General features: G+C 33.0%; 1 protein-coding gene across 2 annotated transcripts in view; it reads right to left on the reverse strand.

The window, feature by feature from the left end:
• Positions 1-14,779, reverse strand: part of COL24A1 (collagen type XXIV alpha 1 chain) — a 402,120-nt gene that overhangs the window by 336,127 nt on the left and 51,214 nt on the right. For both annotated transcript variants that reach the window (XM_059136719.1, XM_059136718.1), the window contains exon 6: positions 1,718-1,771. In XM_059136719.1, the coding sequence (XP_058992702.1) occupies positions 1,718-1,771 (54 nt within the window). The remainder of the gene's footprint in view (positions 1-1,717; positions 1,772-14,779) is intronic.

The following is a 14,779-nucleotide window of genomic DNA, read 5'->3' on the forward strand; positions in this document are numbered from 1 at the left end:
ATACAATGTCCAAGAAATGTTTTTAAATTTTACCATTCTAAAAATACATCTCTCAATGTTAAGAGTTGGATTTCACTTAAAGCTCAATGGTAATATATTATTAAATCCTGTATCTTACTACCTTACTCCTATATAACATTAACCACAATTAGTATATGACTAACTCAAAAAGGCTTGACATACTTCGAAGCCTCAATTCCAATGCTGAATCATCCTATATTTCATACAGATACTGTACACATACCAAATCACCCTATATCTTGAAAAGGAAAGCCACAAGTAAAGATAAAACCAAGCATTTGATATAAATGTGAAGGCCTAATTTGGGGATTTAAAGAAGTCACCAAAACAGAATGGGCTTTAATTTCTAAATTTTAAGTAAGAAATCAAATGTTCTATATTTAGATATTTTAAAAGACGGCATGTTGTTTCTCAGATTGCAGGATATTTTTCCCCACAATAACTAAGGGAACAATGAAAATAACTTTCTAATAAATTTCCATTCTTTTTCTAAATTATTTATATTCAGTGAACTCAGTTCCATCACAGGAATAAAATTCTCAAGATTCTAGATTAAAAGTTTTTTGAGGATTTACTTTTTAATGTAATACCTGTAAAGTTCATTAATATGATTTTCTTTTTTTTTAAGTTTACAAGAGTTTCTGTAAGCCAATTAAAAGATCAGATTTCAGAGGCGCCTGGGTGGCTCAGTGGGTTAAAGCCTCTGCCTTCAGCTCAGGTCATGATTTCAGGGTTCTGGGATCGAGCCCCACATCGGGCTCTCTGCTCCCCAGGAGCCTGCTTCCCCCCATCTCTCTGCCTGCTTCTTTGCTTACTTGTGATCTCTCTCTCTCTGTCAAATAAATAAATAAAAATATATTTTTTAAAAAATCAGATTTCAACCCAGGAACCACCAAAATTACTCAGGGATTCTAAAAGTTTGTGAATGTATACCATACAAAGAAAAACATCCTATAATTGTATCACACTTGTCCAAATAGAGATTCCCAGATGTATTCCTAAAGACTCCAATTTTATTCAGACTCACTAGAAAACAGTATCCTCCTCTTGACAAAGATTTTGTTGCTAGCTTTATTCAAAATATTAGTTTCTTTTTACCTAAATGTGAATGTGTATGTTTTACAGCATTACAATAAAGTGAAATGCATACTAGACTAAGTCAAACAAATATATCATTAACTTAACCACTTACAATCAATGAGTCATTTAAATTCTAAGAATTCTGTTTTCCTAACTGGAAAACAAGATAATAATGAGTGCTTCTCTCAATTACTCAGGACTTGAAAAGATAATGTACATGGAATAGTCTAAAAAAGGCACAAACAGCATTAGAATTTATGTATTATTGTGTGTATGCCTTTTAATAGCAAATTTTTGAGATTAAGGTCACATACTGCTCTAATGTTTCACCCCACCCATCCCTAAAGAGCAGGTAGCACAATGGTAGGCCACTGTAGACACTCAATAAAATAATGTGAATATTTTAATTAACATATTAAGCTGATGATATAATTTATTTTTCAAATATTTCTTCCTTCATTCAAGTTCTCTACCTTATCTATCTGATTGATACCTTCTCTAGTTTTCTATCTCCTCCATCTGATATCAAGTAAAATTTACATTTTAAAAAGGTAAAAATGAATTTTTAGTGCATGAAATATATCACCATGATTTTATTCCTTGGGCAACTAATTACCTTTTCTCCAGGTACAGCTTGACCAGGGGAAAATCCTGGATCTCCTTTGGGGCCCTAGGTAAAATAATTATAAAACACTTTGTGACATATAAATTATATACAGGATAACACACTTCTTCAGTTGAATGCAATATAAAATAATATATATATTATATGGTCTTAAAATTATTTTAAATTGAGATGGGCGTGCATTATTTGCTTTTTTATTGTACATTTTTATTAGCCTTAGTTTTAAATCCTGAGAAGATTGTCAGACATGGATGATTTTAAAAATCTAATAATGCTACCATTGAAACATCTTTCCTTAAGGGACCTATATAAAGGCTCCATTAACATCCACTTTTGTGACATATTCAGTTATAACTCCTACTTTATCATTGGAAAACTAGTAACTTTAAGTAAAAAAATCTGCTTAAAATTCTTAAAATTTTATGATATCATTCCCAGTTTAAATATTTTCCAAAATCTTGCAACATACATGCATTAATTTGTAATAAAAAATAAATCAGAAATAGCTCTAATTGCCAAAATATATATAAAAATAGATACTTTTCCTACTTTGGAATCTTATATTTTACATTTCAAGAGAAATATTACATTAGGTTTCAACAAAATTTTTTTGCACAATATTAATCTTTCTTACTATGCTTACTGGCAAAGGATCTCTTTTTCTATTTCCCATCTCATAAAATTAAGAGGCCACAATTCAGACTCTCTATAATTCTAATTATGATTTCATTACCATTCTCAACTAGTAATAATTTCCATTCCTAGAGAGTTCTAAATGCTATTTTCATTCTATGAGAAATAGTCATGTGTTCTTCCACAAATTCAGGGATGCTTTCAAATACCACTCAAACTGAAGAGACGGAAGACCAAAAGGAAAGTCTTTCTGGTTCTTCATTTATGAGTCTTCCCATTTCACAAATTAGAAATAAATCTTCACTGGCTAAACAGCCTATACTCTTGAATCAAAGAAAATTTTTAAGGAAAGGCTGTTTTCCAGGTTGACCTCTCCCTTTCCATAGCTATCACAAGTTCTATTATTAAGCCTACAATTTTAGGCCATGGATTAGAAAATTATGGAACCTGAGAAAGAGCTTTAATGATATCTCAATATTTAAGAACTCAATCCATTCTCCAGAAAAAAGGTTAATATAGTTAGAATTTATAAGAGATATTACAGCTTATCTAGTAAAACACATTTTATAGGCAGAGGAGCAATGAAGTTCAGAAATGTTAAATGACTTGCTTAGAAAAGTACTGGCAAACTAGGTCAATTTTTTTTTCTCATATCACAATGTCTATTAAATAAAAATCATACTTATCGGTTTTAATATATTACAGTCTTTTATTAGAAAACCTGGCCAACTGATTTGAGGCAATATGTACAAAGAATTTTTAAAGAACTTAAGAAATGATAGCCCTTGAGAATTTTAAATATAATAAAATTCTTACATTTAAACTTTAAATATAATAAAATTTTTACTTATAAATATCACATTAAAAATTCTTATTTTTAGGTTCTTTCCAAATTTCCTATTATCTGTCTACTTTCTCTTATCAACTAATTTAACATTTCAGCTCATTAGAAAAAAAACTCTGAGAACATGGATAAAAGTAATCAATTGATCAATAAAAATCATATTTAAAGAAAGCTTTTTCTTATTCATAAGGCTTATGTATCTGGGCAACATATTTAAAGAAATACATGCTGAATCTCTTTTATTCCCACACAAATGTGCTTTAGTTTATTGATCAACTTGTTCTACAACCAATTCTAGTCTTCATGAAGGGAATGCTCTTAACTTGGCCAGTCGTGGGTTGGGATCCTCCTTAGTATAAAATGCATGAGCAGAGATTATTGAACATGCCAATTTTACCTAATGTCAAAGAAGTAGGGTATATTTTTCTGCATTAAAGAAGACTCCAAAATTTCTTGCTTTCTCCCTCATTTTGTTTTAATTCTATGACTCCCAACACACTTTTAGTCATACTTGATTGGCTTTTCAAATCCCCTTTGAAATCAAAAAATAAATATAATTGACTTTGACTTTCAATACGGACTTCTACATGACTTTTGTTAAAGGAGTTATATATCCTTTTGAGCGTAAGAGGAAAAGGAAATTGCCTATTCTTTATTACTCAAAGAATTCTCAAAGTCCCACCTAGTCTACTATTCTGCTATATAGACTATATAGCAGACATGGATGATTTTATAAATAATTTTTTGGCACAGCTCTTTCAGACTATTATTGGGTCTCTGAGGACCCTCTGTCTAGTGAGGAAAACTTCTTAAGTACTAGACCCATTAGCATGTTAGAACAGATTTATCAGATTAGAGACCATTCAATATAATGGAAAGAACACTAGGACTTAGAGTGAAAACACTGAACAAATCATTTAATCTCTCTGAATTCGAGATTCCTCCTCTATAAAATGGAAATAAGAATAATAATATTTGCCTAGTTTAGCTTGTAAGATATAGGTAAAATTCTCTATAGAGTATATATATGTAAGTATTAAAAATATCAAGACCAGAGACAATCATTAAAATCTATTTTACAATTATTGCCATCTTAAAAAGCAGAGAATACAATTTGTGAATGATCATTGATGAAACAGCAAAATTTAAATAAAAAGAATTTGGAATTAAGAATTCAAATATGGAGGAGCTAAATTAGGAGAGTCCCATAAAAGAAATACTAAGTGACATGATCTTGAGGTAACATCACTTGAATATTCCTCACTTTAACATTACTAATAACTATATGACCTCCATAATACTTGAAGCATAAAATTTGAAGCATTACATTCTCTAAGCAATACTTCCTATCTTTTTAGCTCACTCTCTAAGCAGCCACAACAATTATTTGACCTACTGCAACTGCAAATATGTGATCCCACCATATTTTCAGTGTCTCATCCCCATGTGGCCTAACTTCCAATCCTTAAGCAGCCTAAATACCAAAGTCTGACATTATAATCACTTCCTTGCATACATAAGTGGCACCACTTTTTCTTTCTCCCTCTGTCTTACAAGCTTATCTAGAAATTCTTAAATCTAAACTCACCACCTCTTCTGTCCCATCCCCTAGTAGCTAACTGTGACTAAGAGAAAACAATCATGCTGACAAACCTCACTTTAAATTCATGACTTTTTACATTAATTGGTTTTGTTTTCTTTTGTTTTTGATATGTCTAATAATTATCTTAGTCAATTCACTTTTCCATTTTCAAGGATAATTATTTCATAACTCTTGCTCTCCACTCTAAGTGGGTGATCCTGTTTTTAACATTTACAACCTGTCTCAACCAAATCCATTACCCACATAAATCTGTTCCAAAAATACTCTGCCTGCATTACCAAACCCACTATTCTCTCTCAATTATTTTCTCTCATAATTGATCCATTATTTTATTATTTTTATTTTATTTATTTGTATTATTTATTTTATTTTTACTTTATTGATACATTATTTTAATTTTTATTTCTTCCCAGGATAATTGATATCACCAAGTAAACACACTATAATTTCTCCAATCTTAAAAAACAACTTTCTTTGAGCTACATCTCTTTTCTCTGCTCCATTACACTATTTTGAGAGCCAAACTCCTGTACTAATAAGGAGACTTCTTCCATTCTCTCTAGGACCTAACCCACTCAGGCGATTGTCCTTACCTACCTCATTGTCATTCTTTCTCAGTCTCCTTTGCTAGTTCCTCTTCTTCATCCTGATATACTAAACTCTGGGATACTCAAAGATTTGGTCCTTGGAAAATTCTCTGTCTATATGTATCCATAGGTCAAAATACATAAAACAATTATTTGAATGCATAGGAGAACAATCAAAAAGCAGGACACACTGGAGGGGATTCAAGAAAAGAACCACACTTGGTATAGTACACATTTATACAACTCTTCTTCCTCTTCTTTTTCTTCTTCTGGAGATTTTATTTATTTACTTATTTGAGAGAGAGAGAATGAGAATAAGTGAGAATGAGAATGAGAATGAGAATAAGGAGACCCCTTGCTGAGGAGGGAGCCTGATGCGGGACTTGATCCCAGGACTCCAGGATCATGACCTGAGCTGAAGGCAGTCACTCAGTCAACTGAGCTACCGTACAACTTTTATTCTGAGGACCTTCCACAGTCTGCATGGAATGACTAGAATTCAAGCAAAAAACCGTAGATGTTTTGGCTAATGGTGTCAAAGGACAGAATGTGAGACTACCTGAATAACTGTAAGTTGAGATGGGAAATCCTAGAAAGAAAAGAACAGATGAAAAGAAATGAAAAAAGAAAGAGGACAGCTTTCCCCCAAAGTCTAGATAAAGACTCTCTTCAATTCTTGGCTGATCCTAAATGTGGTTGCATGAGATGGATTCCAGAGTTCACCAAAAAGCAACAACCAGAAGGCTAAAATAATTGAATATAAATTTTAGCTGCTGGCTGCAGGGGAAATAATTTGGGATTTGAGTCACATCACTTTAAGAGACATGGTAAATGCCTTGGTAATCACCTTTCCATTGAAATTCAGGAAGGGCTATACTTTAGAAGCAAGCATTATATGCTTAGACTACCACTAACACTATAAGCAAAACTGAAACAAATCTGTCCCCTAAAAAGTTACCAAAACCCATACAAGTTTAAGATGATGAGCCAGTCATTTAATTGTTATTTAATTAATAATTTAAATAATTGTTATAATTGTTTATAATTTATAAACATTTATAATAATTTAAGCAATTATTATTTATTATTTATAATAAATAACTATTTATAATAATTGCTTAAATTATTAACTAAATAATGTAAGTTATTTAATTGTAGAACAAAAAAAAATCAGCCATTATCAAAGGATTTCAGAGAAAACTAACAGAATCTAAAGTTCTTCCACATATTAAACATAATACGCAGTACATAATCAAATGTTTCTAAGCATACAAATAAAAAGCAAGATCTGACCTGCATTGAAGAGAAAAGTGGTCAATACAAACAGACCTCAAAAGGATCCATATATTAGAATTAACAGCAGAGGATTTTAAATTGACTATAATAAATATATTTAAAGATGTAAGGTAAATGATCATCATAATTAGTGAACACAGAAATATCAGCAGACAAGTGAAAAGTACACAAAAAAGAACAGTAAAATCTCAGAACTGATAATATACTATCTGAAATGAAAAATTTTCTGGATGAGATTAACAATATATTATAGAAGGCAGAAATTAAGTTTAGTAAACTTAAGTAGAGATCCATAAAAATTAACTAATCTGAAGTAAAGAAGAAAAAAATGAAAAAATAAAGTTCTAGTGACCTGTGAGACAACATGAAGTAGTCTAACATACATGGAGTCCCAGAAGGAAAAGAGAGAAAGAATGGGACAGAAAGATTACTTGAAAGAGTAATAGCCAAAAATATCCCAGATTCATTACAGAAAGACCAAAAACTTACAGATCCAAGACATTCAGTGATTTCCAAACAAGAGATATCTAAGGGAAACTACCCCTATGTACATTGTCATCAAACTGCTAAAAGCCAGACAAAGAGAAATGCCTCAAGAGCAGCCTACGAGTAATGACACATTACACAAAAGGGAATAACAAGGTGACTAATGATTAACTTTTTATCAGAAACAGTGAAGATTACAAGAACCACAAGTATCTTTATTATTTTTATAAGACTCTATTTATTTGACAGAGAGAGATCACAAGTAGGCAGAGAGGCAGGCAGAGAGAGAGAGAGGAGGAAGCAGGCTCCCTGCCAAGCAGAGAGCCCAACAAGGAATTCGATCCCAGGACCCCGAGATCATGACCTGAGCTGAAAGCAGAGGCTCAACCCACTGAGCCACCCAGGTGCCCCACAAGTATCTTTAAAGAACTGGAACAAAGATACTCTCAACCAAAATTTCTATATTCTATAAAAATTTACTTCAAAGAACATAGATAAAACAAATTTCAGGTAAATAAAACCCAAGATAATTCAACACCAGCACGATTGTTCCCCAAGAAATATTGAAGGAACTTCTTTTAGCTAAAGGGAAATGATACCAACTAGAAATTAGATCCATAGGAAGAAATGAAAAGCCCTGGAAATGAAAATAAATGAAGAAATATTAAATGACTCCCTTGTTTGTTTCTTCTCTTAATTTCTTTAAAGACTGATCACTTAATACAAAAATTACTACATTGTACTTTATGGCTTATAATGATATAGATGTAAAATAAATGACAATAAAACACAAAGGATTATATAAATATAATCATAGGGTCATAAGGGTCTTATATTTTAAATGAACTGTTAACATATTAACTCTAGTAAACTTGAATGCGTTAAGGATGGATATTATAATTTCTAAAGCAACTATTAATATCAATCAGTTAGAGATACAGCTGAAATGTCAATAGAGAAATTATATGGAATACTATGGAATATTTTATTAACCCAAAAGAAGGCAAAAAAGGAGGAATGAAGACCATAAAATATCTGAGATAAATGGAAAAGAAATGACAATGTAGGTGAGACCAAATCATATCAATAATTACACAAATATAAATGGAGTTAACATTCCAATTAAAATCAGAGATTATCAGACCAGATAAACAAGCAAGATCTAATATGTATTGTCTAGAAGAAATATATTTTAAATATAGAAAGGTAAAGGAAAAGAAAAATATATACCAGTCAAACAATAATCATAAAAAAGCTGGTGTAAAGGAGTACCACCAGAGATAAGGAGAGACACTTGATAATGATAGAAAGGATCAGTTCATTAAAAAGACACAACAATCCTTAAACATGTATGCACAACACAGAGCTGCAAAGTAAATGAACCTCACACTGACTAAATATTTCCTAAACACTAAACACACAAACAGACAAATACAAATAATAGTTGGCTGTTTTAACACACCTCTCTCAGTAATTAATGGAATAACTATATTAAAAAAAACAACAACAACAACAACCAGTAAGGATAGAGAAAATTTGATCATCATCAACCACCTTAGTCTAATTGGTATTTATTGGACACTATAACCAAAAACTACAAAATACACAATATTTTAAACTTTACAGCAAGGAAGAGAGTCGCATGATATATTCAAAGTGCTAAAAAAAAAAAAAAAAAAAAAAAAAAAAAATCTTCAGCCAAGAATACTCCATCCAGCACAGATATCATTCAGAATAGAAGGAGATATAAAGAGCTTCATAGATGAAGAAGACCTAAAGGAGTTCATGACCACTAAACCAGGCCTACAAGAAATGTTGAAGGAGATTCTTTTGGTGGAAAGTAAAGACCATAAAAAAGAGTATGAAAATAAGTACATCTGTAAAAATCAGCCAAGGGATTAAAAAAATAAAAAGATGTGATGTATGACACCATCTATCTAAAATGTGGTGGGGAGAGGAGTAAAGAACGAGTTCAAACAAAAGTGACCATCAACTTAACATAGACTGCTATAACAGAAACCTAATGATAACCACAAATCAAAAACCAGTAATAGATATGCAAAGAACAAGGTGAAAGGAAACCAAATATATCACGAAAGAAAATGAGCAAACCATGAAAGAGGGCAAGATAAGAAAGGATAAAAGAAAAATCACAAAAACAACCACTAAAAAGGTAACAAAACAGCAGTATTTGATACATTTGATACAAATCTATCAATAACTACTGGGAATGGACTAAATGCTCCAACCAAAGACACAGCAGAGTAACAGAGTGGATAAAAAAAGACCATCTGTGTACTATCTACAGGAGACTCCTTCAGCCCTAAAGACACCAGCAAACTGAAAGTGAGAGGATGATAGTTGATTTATCATGCAAATGCATGTGATAAAAAGAAGCTGGAGTAGCACTGCTTACATCAGACAAAACAGACTTTAAAATAAAGATTGTAACAAGAGACAAAGAAGGACACTAATCACAAAGGAATCAATCCAACAAGAAGATATAACAATTGTAAATATTTATACACCCAACATGGGAGCACCCAACTATGTAAAACAGTTAACAATAACATGAAGAAACTAATCAATAGTAACACAATAATAGTAGGGCACTGTAACACTTACATCAATGGACAGATCATCCCAAGAAAAAATCAACAAGGAAAGAGTAACTTTGAATGACACACAAGATCACATGGATTTAACAGATATATCCAGACTATTCCACCCTAAAACGGTAGAACACACATTCTTTTCAAGTGCACAAGGAACACTTTCCAGAAGAGATCACATACTAGATCACAAAAGAAGTCTCAACAAATTCAGAAAGATCAGTCATACATATTTTCTGAATACAATGTTATAAAACCAGAAATCACTGTAAGAAAAAAATGGAAAGAGCACAAATACATGGAGATTAAATAACATGCTACTAAACAATTAATAGGTTAACCAAGAAATTAAAGGAAAAAATAAACTTACATGGAAGTAAATGAAAATGAAAACATACAGGTCAAAAATATTTGAGATGTAGCAAAAGTGGTTCTAAGAGGAAAGTTTATAGCAATATAGACCTACCTCAAGAAGCAAAGAAAATCCCAATTAACAAGCTAAACTTATACCTCACAGACTTAGGAAAAAAAAAATCCAAAACCAGCAAAAGGAAGGAAATAAAGATTAGAGCAGATATAAATGATATAGAAACTAATAATAATAATATTATTATTATATTTATAATAGGATATATTATAAATAAAACCAGGAGCTTGTTCTTTGAAAAGATTAACAAAACTGATAAACCTCTAGCCAGACTCGAAGGAAGGAAGGAAGGGGTCAAAATCACAAATGAGAGAGAAATAACAGCCAACATTGATGTGGGAAACAGAGACAGAAGAAAATCATTGAAATTCCTTACCTACTGACAAGCTCTTGAAACAGAGTGGCTCTCCCCTGGGGACTCAACTGCCCTCACCTTGAGGTTTTGCTAAGGACAATCCTAGCCTGACCGACCCCTTACTCCAACAGGTCCAACCAGGATCCTGTAAGTCTACTTTAACAATTCCTTTAGGAAAGTTTATCTCTAAACGGCCAAGATAGTGTTGACAATCATTCCCAAGCATATGGCCCACTGATGTACATCTAAAGGGTCTCAGGAAAAGACCCTGTAAAAAGACCCTGTAAAAAGACCCTGTATTGGTTATGAATAACCTTTTCCCCAGACAATAGCTAGCCCCTCAAGGTCCTAGAAACCTTGCTTCCAAATTTCCTTAGAGACTTACATCATCCATAATCCCCTTTGTCCTCACCCACCCCTACCGCTGAGTCCACCCCTACTCTGCCTTTAAAAACTCCCACTGTAATCTGGTTCCGGGTCCAAGTCCCTACACTGCTGTGTCAGGTATACTTGGGCCCAAGCTTAAGCTTGTTAAATAAACCCTCTTGTGATTGCATCGGGTGTTGGCTCCTTGGTGATCTCTTGGACATGAAAACTTGGGCATAACAAACATCACAAAATACAAACAATTGTAAGAGAATATTATGAAAAATTATAGGTGGACAATTGGACAACCTAAAAGAAATGGATAAGTTCCTGGGAACATATAACCAACCAAACTTCCCAAAGCAGAAATAGAAAATTTGAACAGACCAATTACCAGTAATGAAATTGAATCAGTAATCAAAAAAATCCCACAAACAGAAGTCCAGAACAGATGGTTTCACAGTTGACTTCTACCAAGCATTTAAAGAAGAATTAATATCTATCATTCTCAAACTATTCCAAAAAATAGAAGGGTAAAAGAAACTTCCAAATTCATTCTATGAGCCAACATTGCTCTGATACCAAAACTAGGTAAAGATACCACACCAAAAGAGAGAGGGAGAGAGAACTACATGCCAGTATCTCTGATGAACATAGATGCAAAAATCCTCAACAAAATATTTGCAAATAAAATCCAACAATACATTTAAAAAATTACCACAATGAAGTGGGATTTATCCCCAAGATGCAAACCAATCAACCAATCAACATGATGTAGCACATTAACAAGAGAAAGAAGAGGATATGATCATTTCAATAGATGAGAAAAAGCATTTGGTAAAACATAACATCCTTTCATGATAAAAGTTCTCAACAAAGTAGGTTGTGAGGGAACATACCTTAACATAATAAAGGTATGTATGAAAAACCCACAGCAAACATCATACTCAAATGGGGAAACACTGAGAGCTTTTCCCCTAAGATCAGGAACAAGACAAGGATGTCAGCTCTCTTCACTTTTATTCAAGATAGTATTGGAAGTCTTAGCCAGAGTGAACAAACAATAAAAATAAAGATATCAATTGGGGGTGCCTGGGTGGCTCAGTGGGTTAAGCCACTGCCTTCGGCTCAGGTCATGATCTCAGGGTCCTGGGATTGAGTCCCGCATCGGGCTCTCTGCTCAGCAGGGAGCCTGCTTCCTCCTCTCCCTCTGCCTACTTGTAATCTCTCTCTGTCAAATAAATAAATAAAATCTTAAAAAAAAAAAAAAAAAAAAACCAATCCAGAGTCCATATGTCCAACCACTTGGGCTTAAAAAAAAAAAAAAAAAAAAAAAGATATCAATTGGTAAGGAAGAAGTAAAACTTCCACTATTTATAGATGACAGGATGCTTTGCATAGAAACTCTGAAGACTCCACCAAAAAAACTACTAGAACCAACAGTTCAGTAAAGTTACTGGACACAAAATTGATGCACAGAAGTATGTTGCATTTCTATACACTAATACTGAAGCAGTAGAAAGAGAAATTAAGGAATCAGTCCAATTTACAATTGCAACAATAATAATAAAATACTTAGGAATAAACTTAACCGAAGAAGTGAAAGACCTATAATCTGAAAACTATAAAACATGATGAAAGAAATTAAAGATGACACAAACAAATGGAAAGACATTCCATGCTCATGGATTGGAAGAACAAATATTGTTAAAAATGTTTATATTACCCAAAGCAATCTACAGATTTAATGTAATCACTATCAAAACACCAACAGTATTTTTCTCAGAACTAAAACAAACAATCCTAAAATTTGTATGAAAACACAAAAGACCCTGAAAAACCAAAGCAATCTTGAAAAAGAAAAACAAAGCTGGAGTTACCACAATTCCAGACCTCAAGTTATATTACAAATCTGTAGTAACCAAAATAGTATGGTACTGACACAAAAATAGACAGATGGATCAATGGAACAGAAAAGAAATTCCAGAAATAAACTCACAATTATATGGTCAAATGATCTTCAACAAATCAGAAAAGAATATCCAGTGGGAAAAAGACAGTCTCTTCATCAAATGGTGCTGGAAAAACTGGACAGCTATGTACAAAAGAATGAAACTGGACCACTTTCTTACACTATACACAAAAATAAGTTCATAATCAATTAAAGAGCTAGATATGAGTCCTGAAACAAGAAAAATCCTAGAAAAGAGCACATGCAATCATTTCTCTGACATCGACCATAGCAGTATTTTTCTAGATATATTTCCCAAGGCAAGGGAAGCAAAAGCAAAAATACACTATTGAGGCTACATCAAAAGAAAAAACTTCTGTACAGCAAAGGAAACAATTAGCAAAACTAATCAACAACCTATTGAATGGGAGAAGATATTTACAAATGACATAACTGAAAAAGGGTTAGTATCCAAACTATATAAAGAACTTAAAAACTCAACACTCAGGAACCAAATCATCCAACTAAAAAATGGGCAGAAGACACGGACAGACATTTCTCCAAAGAAGACATACAGATGGCCAAGAGACACATGAAAAGATGTTCATCATCACTGACAATCAGGAAAACGAAAATCAAAACTATAATTACCTCTTGCCTGTCAAAATAGCTAAAATTGAAAACACAAGAAATTAAGTGTTAGTGAGGATGTGGAGAAAAAAGAACCCTCGTGCAAGTTGGTGGGACTAGAAACTGGTTGGGAATGCAAACTGGTGCAGCCGCTCTAGAAAACCATATGGAGGCTCATCAAAAAGTTAAAAATAAAACTACTCTATAATCCAGTAATTGCACTATGATGTGTTTACACCCAAAATACATGAACAGTAATTCAAAAAGATACAGGCACCCTGGTGTTTATTGCAGCATTATTTACAAAAGTCAAATTATGGAAGCAGCCCAAGTCCACTGATAGATGAACAGACAAAGAAGATGTGGAGTATGGGGATATGTGTGTGGATGTATATATACTATTTGTAATGGAATATTATTCAGTCATAAAAAAGAATGAAATCTTGCCACTTGCGACAATATGGATGAAGGTAGAATACAATGCTAAGCAAAATAAGTCAGTCCAAGAAAGACAAATATCATATGACCCCACTCATGTGCAATTTAAGAATCAAAAAAAAAAAAAAAAAGAGCAACAGAAAAAAAGAAAAAGAAAAGAAAAAAAAATCAGAATCTCAACTATAGAGAACAAACTGGTGGTTACTGGTGGGAGGTGGGTAGCAGGAATGGATAAAATAGGTGATAGGGATTAAAGAGTACATTTCTCATGATGAGCATGAGTAATATATAGAATTGTTGAACCATTATATTGTACGCTGAAATTAACAACAGTTTAAGTATACTGCCCCTTGTCCTTTCCTGCCTTTCTTCTGACAATACTTCATTAATGTCAGCAAAAAAGACCATCAGCAAGTTGATATTAACCTAACAGGCAGACAGATACATGACCAATGTCCTGATTGGCATGACTCAGCACACCTTGATTGCTTAAGATAGTTCTGCAAAAGAGCTCATAAAACCCCCTAAACTTAGAAACTCTGAGGGCAACTCTCTGAGGTCCCCTCCTTCTCTGGGAGCTTTGTATTACTGCTCAATAAACTTCTCTTTGCTGCTCATCAGTCTTAGTCTGGTCTACCTCTTCATTCTTTGAAGTGAGATGACCAAGAACCATGAGCACTAAAGGCAGAGAAATCCTGCCAACACAAGGGCCTCTGGCTATATCTCGGACCTATCATCCAGGATTTATCTCCATCAGCTTATCCTCAAAGAATGTCAAGCAGCCGCCTGCCTCAAGGCTTTTGGATTGACTGGGTTATTTTTGCT

Source organism: Mustela lutreola, chromosome 10, assembly GCF_030435805.1.
Source record: "Mustela lutreola isolate mMusLut2 chromosome 10, mMusLut2.pri, whole genome shotgun sequence".
NCBI lineage: Eukaryota > Metazoa > Chordata > Mammalia > Carnivora > Mustelidae > Mustela > Mustela lutreola.